Raw genomic sequence first — 10083 nt, forward strand, 5'->3', positions numbered from 1 at the left:
CACCTCCCCCGGCTAGTTTTTTGTATTTTTTTAGTAGAGACGGGGTTTCACCATGTTAGCCAGGATGATCTCGATCTCCTGACCTTGTGATCCGCCCGTCTCGGCCTCCCAAAGTGCTGGGATTACAGGCTTGAGCCACCGCGCCCGGCCTTTTTTTTTTTTTTTAGACAGAGTCTTGCTCTGTTGCCCAGGCTGGAGTGCAGTGGTGCAACGTCAGCTCACTGCAACGTCCACCTCCCAGGTTGAAGCATTTCTGCCTCAGCCTCCCAAGCAGCTAGGATTACAGGCAAACACGACCACACCCAGCCAATTTTTTTGTATTTTTATTAGAGACTGGGTTTCAACATGTTGGCCAGGCTGGTGTCGAATTCCTGGCCTCAAGTGATATGCCCTCTTCCACTTCCCCAAGTGCTGGGATTACAGACGTGAGCCACGGCGCCTGGCCTTTCACAAGGACTTTAAATGACTTGATTCTTATTTCTGGGAACTAAGAATTAAGTTTTTACCCTATATTTGTACATTTTGCTTTATGTAGTGTTTCTCAGCATTGAGTTGGAAGTCTTTACATAAGTTCAAATAAAAATATAGTAACCATCTGGGCTTGGTGGCTCATGCCTATAATCCTGGCACTTTGGGAGGCTGAGGCAGGAGGATCACTTGAGGCCAGGAGTTTAGGGCCAGCCTGGGCAACATAGTGAGACCCTCTTCCTAAAAAAAAAAAAAAATTTCTTCATAAAATTATCTAGATGTGCCTGGCCATGGTGGCTCATGCCTGTAATCCCAGCACTTTGGGAGGCTGAGGCAGGCGGATGATTTGAGTTCAGGAGTTTGAGACTAGCCTGACCAACATGGTGAAACCCCATCTCTACTAAAAAATATAAAAAAATTTTCCAGGTATGGTGCTTGCCTGTAGTCCCAGCTACCCAGGAGGCTTGAGGTAGGAGAATTGCTTGAACCCGGGAGACAGAGGTTGCAGTGAGCCAAGATCACCCCGCTGTACTCTAGCCTGGGCAACAGAGCGAGACCCTGTCTCCAAACTTAAAAAAAAAAATTATCTGGTATGGCAGTGTGCACCTGCAGTCCTAGCTACTTAGGAGGCTGAAGCAGGAGGATCACTGAATTCCAGTGGTTGAAGCTGCCGTGAGCTATGATTGCGCCACTGCAATCCAGCTTGGACAACAGAGCAAGACCCTGTCTCAAGAAAATAAAATAAGAATATAGCAACCAATTATATGAGCATATTACTCTAAAATCATTGTTTCCTGTTATTAAGATGGATGACTGGCGGCCGGGCTCAGTGACTCATGCCTATAATCCCAGCACTTTGGGAGGCCGAGGCAGGCAGATCACCTGAGGTCGGGAGTTTGAGACCAGCCTGACCAACGTGGAGAAACCCCGTCTCTACTAAAATTAGCCTAGTGTGGTGGCACATGCCTGTAATCCCAGCTATTTGGGAGGATGATACAGGAGAATTGCTTGAACCCAGGAGGCGGAGGTTGCAGAGAGCTGAGATTGCGCCATTGCACTCTGGCCTGGGCAACAAGAGTGAAGCTGTCTCAAAAAAAAAAAAAAACAAAAAGATGGATGGCCGGATTGGGTGGCTCATGCCTGTAATCCCAGCACTTTGGAGGCCGAGGCAGGCAGATCACCTGAGTTCAAGAGTTTGAGACCAGCCTGACCAACATGGTGAACCTCGTCTCTACTAAAAATACAAAAATTAGCTGGGCCTGGTGGCACACACCAGTAATCCCAACTACTCAGGATGCTGAGGCAGGAGAATCACTTGAACCCAGGAGGCGGAGGTTGCAGTGAGCCGAGATCACGCTACTGCCCTTCAGTCTGGGCGACAGAGCGAGACTCCATCTCAAAAAAATAAAAATAAAAAAATAAAAAAGATGGATGGATGAAGCCAGCTTGATTTGTGTGTGTGTGTGTGTGTGTGTGTGTGTGTGTGTGTGTGTGTGTGTTTGTGTGTTTTTAATGCCCTTGTCTGCATTTCTCAAAGCTGGTTGTTAAAAATAGGGCTCTACTACATGTCTGTGATGGAATTTTCATCTCATAGATACTACCCTTAGCAACTCAGGTTGAAGAATTTTATTTTATCTTAACACCTAGGCGCAGGCAGACTTTGGAAAACTGATTCAGATAGACTCATTTCACAAATGACTGCTTTCTTTTTTTTTTTTTTTTTTTGAGACAGAGTCTTGCTCTGTTGCCCAGGCTGGCACGATCTTGGCTCACTGCAAGCTCCGCCTCTCGGGTTTACGCCATCCTTCTGCCTCAGCCTCCCAAGTAGCTGGGACTACAGGCGCCCGCCACCACGCCTGGCTAATTTTTTGTATTTTTGGTAGAGACAGGGTTTCACCTTGTTAGCCAGATGGTCTCGATCTCCTGACCTTGTGATCTGCCTGCCTCAGCCTCCCAAAGTGCTGGGATTGCAGGTGTGAGCCACCGCGCCCGGCCACAAATGACTGCTTTCATAAACCATGGTTCTAGCTTACTAATTGTAAGTTGCATTTATTTCCTTCACCAGCGATCGCTCAGAATCTTTATTTTTGCTACTTGTTTTCTCTTTTTTACCATCGGGATTCCAAGTAAGTTGTATTAAAAATAATCAAGTTTGCTTAGGGATGATGTAGGAGGAAAGTAGTCTTTGAAGAGATGTATCAGGTGTGGCAGCAGTTTTATCTGCTCCGTTATTTGTATAAAAGGGGACAAGAAAATGGAAAGAGCATAGATATGAGACCCAGATCTAAGTTTGTTTGTTTCTGAGACAGAGTCTCACTCTGACTCCCAGGCTGGACTCCCAACCTCCGACTCCCAGATTCAAGCGATTTTCCTTCCTTAACCTCCCGAGTAGCTGGGATTACAGGCATGTGCCACCACACCCAGCTAATCTTTGTATTTTTAGTAGAGATGGGGTTTCACCATGTTGGCCAGGCTGGTCTCGAACTCCTGACCTTGTGATCCGCCTGCCTCGGTCTCCCAAAGTGCTGGGATTACAGGCATGAGCCACCGTGCCCAGCCACCCTAAGTTCAAATACTAGTGCCACAGTTTATTGTGAGGCCTTGGGAAAGTTACTTATTCTTTTCTGCCTTTGATTCCTGTAAAATGGGGGATAACAAAGTTAAGTATGTGAAGTTCGGTGAGTGATCAGCTTTCGTAGGTATTTTAGCCTCAGTCATAGCATGTTTAAGATAGATGGCCTCTGCGTAGCTTTCTGAAAGTGACTAATATTAATATAATTCATTTTTGTTGATTCTTTCACCTTCATCTTTTAGACAAAGATATTTTTCATCTCCAAATCAGTAGTACAGTCTTTATGGCCACTTGCTTATTTATAGTACTCTTTACTTTAGAGATTGTATTATCAGCAGGCTGTATATTTTTCTACTTAGGTTCCTGCACCAGAACAAGTTGAAAAAGGTGGTGTGAGCAATATAACAGAAGCCAGAGTCATAGTTTTCCTAACCTCCATTTTTATTAAGGTAATTTAGAATTTTCAAGGATAACAAATGTTAAGGTACAGAATAATAGAATATTAGACTGTAAGAAACTTCTGATCTGACATTAACTCTCATTTATTAAGATAAGGGGATTGAAGCCCCATTGTTTTGATTTTGAGAAAGTGTATCTAAGACATGTAATATTTTATAATGACATTTGGAATCTTCATTTACGATAATAACTTTTTGTAATGTCAGCTAATTCTAATTGAGACAATACTGTGACGTAGTGATTGGGATTGGAAGCTTTTCTGTGAAATAAACAGCAGAAGGTGAAATGTGTTTCTTTGTACTGTGTGTGTGTGTGTGTGTGCGCGCGCACTGTTTTAGTGGCACATAATCCGTTACATTGCCATGAAACTCTCAAAATTAAGGGAGCAATGTCTAAGGAATTATTTCATCATGGGAAATATGGACAAATTTAGAGCAAATTCAGTAATTATATTCAGTCTTTGAGATAGGTAAGTGTGTTATAAACATCAGTTGGGCACATAATGTAAGCATTTAATTATTAAATTCAGAAAAGTTTAACTTAATCAGGATTTCTTTCTTTTAAAATGTGTCTTTTTCTATTTAGGCTGGATGCAATCCCTCTGATATTGGTATTATTGCACCGTACAGGCAGCAGTTAAAGATCATCAATGATTTATTGGCACATTCTTCTACTGGAATGGTCGAAGTTAATACAGTAGACAAATACCAAGGAAGGGACAAAAGTATTGTCCTAGTGTCTTTTGTTAGAAGTAATAAGGATGGAACTGTGAGTTAATTGGGTTTGCTACTGATTGATTTGGGGCATTTCTCTCTCTTTAAAAAATTGTGGGCCGGGCGCGGTGGCTCACGCCTGTAATCCCAGCCACCTGGGAGGCCGAGGCGGGTGGATCACCTGAGGTCAGGAGTTTGAGACCAGCCTGACCAACATGGCGACACCCCATCTCTACTAAAAATACAAAAATTAGCTGGGCGTGGTGGTGTGCGCCTGTATTCCCAGCTACTTGGGAGACTGAGGCAGGAGAATTACTTGAACCTAGGAGGTGGAGGCTGCAGTGAGCAGAGATTACACCATTGTACTCCAGCCTGGGCGACAGAGCAAGACTCTGTCTCAAAACAAATAAAAAATAAAAAAAAAATAAAAATTGTGGTTTAACATTGAGAACACGTGGACACAGAGAGGGGAACAACATACACCATGGCCTTTAGGGGTTTAGGGGTGAGGGGAGGGAACTTAACCGACAGGTCAATAGGTGCTGCAAACCACCATGGCACACGTATACCTGTGTAACAAAATTGCATTCTGCAGATGTATTCCATTTTTTAAAAAAAATAAAATCGTGATTTAAAAGAACACATAAAATGTATATCTTACCATTTTTTTTCTTTTCTTTTTTCTTTCTTTTTTTTTTTTTTTTTTTTTGAGACAGAGTCTTGCTCTGTCGCCCAGGCTGGAGTGCAGTGGTGCCACCTCAGACAGCGTTTCCTCTTGTCACCCAGGCTGGAGTGCAGTAGTGCGATCTTGGCTCACTGCAACCTTCGCCTCCCAGGTTCAAGTGATTCTTCCGTCTTAGCTTCCCGAGTAGCTGGGATTACAGGCATCCGCCATCATGTCCAGCTAATTTTTGTACTTTTGTAGAGACGGGGTTTCACCATGTTGTCCAGACTGGTCTCGAATCCCTGATCTAAGGTGATCCGCCCACCTCAGCCTCCCAAAGTGCTCGGATTCCAGGCCTGAGCCACCGTGCCCGGCCCATCTTACCATTTTTAGGTGTACGGTTTAATTAGTGTTAAGTACATTCACACTGTTGTTCAACAGATATCTGGAACTTCTTCATTTTCAAATCTAACTCTGTATTCATGATTAACCACCCATTTTCTTCTTCCCCAAGCCCCTGGAACCACCATTCTACATTCTGTCTCTGAATTTGACTAATCTAAGTACCTCATATAAGTAGAATCGTACAGTATTTATCTTTTTGTGACTAACTTACTTCACTTAGCCAGCTAGTTCATCCTGTTGTAGTATGTGACAGGATTTCCTTCCTTTTTAAGAATGAATAATACTCCATTGTCTCTATGTACCACATTTTATTTATCCATTCATCTGTCAGATGGAATGGTTGCTTCCACCCCTTGGCTGTTGTATTTGAGGCCTGTTTCATATAAGATCTTCCTTGTATACTTTCAAATTTATAGATAATTGAAGTTTGATTTTTTTTTTTTTTCTGAGACAGGATCTGCCTCTGTCACCCAGACTGGAGTGCAGTGGCACAATCTTGGCTCACTGTAATGTCCACCTCCCTGGCTCAGTGATTCTCCCATCTGAGCCTCCTGAGTAGCTGGGATTACAGGCATGCACCACCATACCCAGTTAATTTTTTTAATTTTTTTGTAGAGATGGCGTTTTGCCACGTTGTGCAGGCTGATGGGCGACTCCTGAGCTCTAGCAATCCTCCCACGTTCATCTCCCAAAATAGTTTTTTTTTTTGATTTTCTTATTTTACCTCTCTTTAGTTCATTTTCTCAACTGTATAGTATATCCATATGGTTTTAAGATATACATAATAAAAGGTTTCCTTTGTACTCCATCCCTCATCTACTCAGTTCTTAGATAGTCTCCTTTTTTTTTTTTTTTTTTTTTGAGACAGTTTCCCTTTGTCACCCAGGCTGGAGTGTGGAGGCATGGTTATGGCCCACTGCGTCCTTGCCTTGACTTCCTGGGCTCAAGCAGCCCTGGCTCAGTGATCCTTTCATCTCAGCCTCCTGAGTAGCTGGGACCACAGGTGCACACCACCACACCTGGCTAATTTTTGTGTATTTTGTAGAGATGGGGTCTCACTGTGTTGCACAGGCTGGTCTTGAACTTCTGGTCTCCAGTGATCTACCTGCCTCAGCCTCCCAAAGTGCTGGGATTACAGGTGTGAGCCACCATACCTGGCCTCATTCTATTCTTAAATTTGCACAGTTGTCCATTGTATAGGGATGTGTTGTAATATATTCAGCCATTCCTTTGAACTTGAATAATTGAAAATTATATTTCTTACAGGTTGGTGAACTCTTGAAAGACTGGCGACGTCTTAATGTTGCTATAACCAGAGCCAAGCATAAACTGATTCTCCTGGGGTGCATGCCCTCACTAAACTGCTATCCTCCTTTGGAGAAGCTGCTTAATCATTTAAATTCAGAAAAATTAATATCCTTTTTGTTCTGTATATGGTCACATTTGATTGCACTGTTGTGAGTATTTATATACTTGTTTAAATTAAAGCTCTTACTATGTTGCGTAAGCTGGTCTTGAACTCCTGGGCTCAAGCGATCCCCCCGCCTACGCCTCCCAAAGTGCTGTGATTACAGATGTGAGCCACGGCTCCCGGCCTATAACCTTTTTTTAACCCGGAACAAATGATTAGATTAAAATGGAGTATTATTTATTTTTTAAGATTTTTTGGTTTGTTTGTTTTTGTTTTTTAAATATAGGGCCTTGCTTTGCCACCCAGGCTGCAGTGCAGTGATATGATCAGAGCTCACTGAAGCCTCAATCTCCCAGGCTCAAGTGATCTTCCTACCTCAGCCTCCCCAGTAGCTGGGCCCACAGGTGCATGCCGCCATGCCCAGATAATTTTTGTATTTGTTTTGTAAAGACAGTGTTTCACCATGTTGCCCAGGCTGGTTTTGAACACCTGGGCTTAAGTGATTCACTCGCCTCCTCCCAAAGTGCTGGGACTACAGGTGTCAGCCACCACACTCAGCCTTTGTTTTCCCCAAGAAGTGGTGCCTAAATTCACTCAGGCTGGAGTGTAGTGGTGGGATCACTGCTCACTGCAGCCTTGACCTCCTGGACTCCCACCTTAGCCTTCCGAGTAGCTGGGACCACAGGTATGTACCACCATGCCTGGCTAATTTTTTAAATTTTTAGTAGAGAGGAGGTGAGCCACTGCACCTGGCCTTAAGATAAATCATTTTTGGGGCCAGGCGCGGTGGCTCAAGCCTGTAATCCCAGCACTTTGGGAGGCCGAGACGGGCGGATCACGAGGTCAGGAGATCGAGACCATCCTGGCTAACACGGTGAAACCCTGTCTCTACTAAAATACAAAAAACTAGCCGGGCGAGATGGCGGGCGCCTGTAGTCCCAGCTACTCGGGAGGCTGAGGCAGGAGAATGGCATGAACCCTGGAGGCGGAGCTTGCAGTGAGCTGAGATCCGGCCACTGCACTCCAGCCTGGGCGACAGAGCGAGACTCCGTCTCCAAAAAAAAAAAAAAAAAGATAAATCATTTTTTAAAACTGTGTATGGGCTGGGCACGGTGACTCACGCCTGTAATCCCAGCACTTTGGGAGGCCGAAGCAGGTGGATCGCAAGGTTGAGGTTGAGACCATCCTGGCTAACACGGTGAAATCCTGTCTGTACTAAAAATACAAAAATTAGTTGGTCATGGTGACGTGCGCCTGTAGTACCAGCTACTTGGGAGGCTGAGGCAGGAGAATCGCTTGCACCCAGGAGGCAGAAGTTGCAGTGAGCTGAGATCGCACCATTGCATTCTAGCCTGACGACAGGGCAAGACTCCATCTCAAAGAAACAAACAAAAAAAGTGTATGAAGTTCTTAGGCTTCATAAGAACTTCATACTTCTTATGAAGGTATGAATTAGGCTAAGATAAATAACTCTGAGGCCGGGCGCAGTGGCTCACGCTTGTAATCCCAGCACTTTGGGAGGCCAAGACAGGCAGATTACCTGAGGTTGGGAGTTCGAGACTAGCCTGACCAACATGGAGAAACCCTGTCTCTACTAAAAATACAAAATTAGCTGGGCATGGTGGCGCATGCTTGTAATCCCAGCTACTCGGGAGGCTGAGGCAGGAGAATCGCTTGAACTCGGGAGGCAGAGGTTGCGGTGAGCCGAAATTGCACCATTGCACTCCAGCCTGGGCAACGAGCAAAACTCTGTCTCAAAAAAAAAAAAAAAAGATAAATAACTCTTATTGCTTAAGGGTGTAATTATTCATAGAATGCCATAAAGATCCGTATTTTTTTTTTTTGTGGTCCTGTAAATCAAATTACAAAATATTAAATAATAACGTCATAAATTTATGCCATTCCATATTGTGCTAAATATTTCTTCCTTAATTTATTTTACATCATTGATCTTCCATCAAGAGAACATGAAAGTCTTTGCCACATATTGGGTGACTTTCAAAGAGAATAAAACACTATTTCCCTTGCCTTTTCATACTAGGGTAGTATCTTCTCTAGCTCGTGCCTATACAGAAAATTCTGTCACCATACAAAATTTCATGCAGTATTTATGTTTTTAAGCACAGGTGTACCCAAAACCGTGAAAAGTCTAAATTTATGGGTCCTATACATGTATTTTTGCCTGACTTAGAGACAGAGTTTGATAAATTTTTACCAGCTTTGAAGATGGATTAACTTTTGACTTTGGGCTTTAAACTTTTAAGTCAGACATTTCAGGACTAATTTGATTTTGTAGATATCATTGTAAGAACTTTATCTGAAAGACTTGATAAAGGGATTTGATTTGTTTTCATCATTTAAGCACAGTCTTGTGATGATGAGAACGTAAGTGTGATTCTTTTCTGTATTTTGAGGTCCCTAATCCAAAGGCCATTTTGCTAGGATTTTTTCTGCTATCAGATGTGTTTTCACTCTAAACCTAGACTTTTATGACATGAATTGATTACTTCCTGTTAATTTTCTATCCTCCCTTACTATCCCCCTTTTTTGTTTTCAGTATTCAGTATTTTGGTATTCTAGAGTAGATTTTGATATAAAAGAAAATAATTCTTACATCGTCTTTGGCAACAAATATTGTTTTCTGAATTGATAACAAATTTAAAAAGTAGATTCCTATTTTCACATATGTTCATATGCCCCTATGTTTGGGGCATCACTCAGTTTTCCCTTTTGTGTAAAGATGTTTTGTAAAACAAAATAGCCTCAAGATGATTAATTATTTATATGGTAACAGATTTAACAAAGGTTAAAATCTTGGGGTAACAGATCTGGGGGTTGGAAATCTTCCATTTCTCTTGAGGGTTTTTTTTTTAATGAATGCTAAATATGTTAAAATTTTTGTTTCTACCTCGTGTTTTTTTAAGTTATTACTTGAAGTTTTTTAATAAATTTGTTCTACTAATGGATCTTATTGTGTCAATTATTAATACTGAATAGTAATTAAACTCAGGGTTATAGTGACAAGTGAATAGTTTAATAGTAATTAAACTCAGGGTTCTAATAGTGACAAGTGAAGTATTGATCATGCTGGAAAGCTGAAACCAAGCAGCACTGATATTATTAAGAGATTTATGAAGGGCACCCAGGATGGGCTTGTTCATGGAGAGGTTATAGATCAGATAAGACAAACGGGAGAGGTTGCTGTGATGAAACTTAAATATTGGTTAGATATAATGAGAGTATAAATCAGGAAGGAATCTGATAGTAATTTCAGTTCCTGGGAATGAAATGAATAAGAAAGTCCTTTTGCTTCTTTACAGGTTCATATGGCTGGAAAAGTAAGAGAACCTGGGGATATGTTCTGTGTTTCCTTTTTTTTTTTTTTTTTTTT

At 42.2% G+C, this 10083-nt stretch overlaps 1 protein-coding gene across 1 annotated transcript in view; it reads left to right on the forward strand.

Annotated features, from left to right (window-relative positions):
- DNA2 (DNA replication helicase/nuclease 2) overlaps window positions 1-9658 on the forward strand; it is a 68557-nt gene extending 58899 nt beyond the window's left edge. The window contains exons 17-20 of the mRNA XM_017851411.1: window positions 3400-3489; window positions 4085-4267; window positions 6548-6694; window positions 8635-9658. Coding sequence (XP_017706900.1) covers window positions 3400-3489; window positions 4085-4267; window positions 6548-6694; window positions 8635-8703 — 489 coding nt within the window. The 3' untranslated portion in view covers window positions 8704-9658. The remainder of the gene's footprint in view (window positions 1-3399; window positions 3490-4084; window positions 4268-6547; window positions 6695-8634) is intronic.
- Window positions 9659-10083: the final 425 nt, after the last annotated feature.

Source organism: Rhinopithecus bieti, unplaced genomic scaffold (assembly GCF_001698545.2).
Source record: "Rhinopithecus bieti isolate Rb0 unplaced genomic scaffold, ASM169854v2 scaffold_33940, whole genome shotgun sequence".
In the NCBI taxonomy this organism is placed as follows: domain Eukaryota; kingdom Metazoa; phylum Chordata; class Mammalia; order Primates; family Cercopithecidae; genus Rhinopithecus; species Rhinopithecus bieti.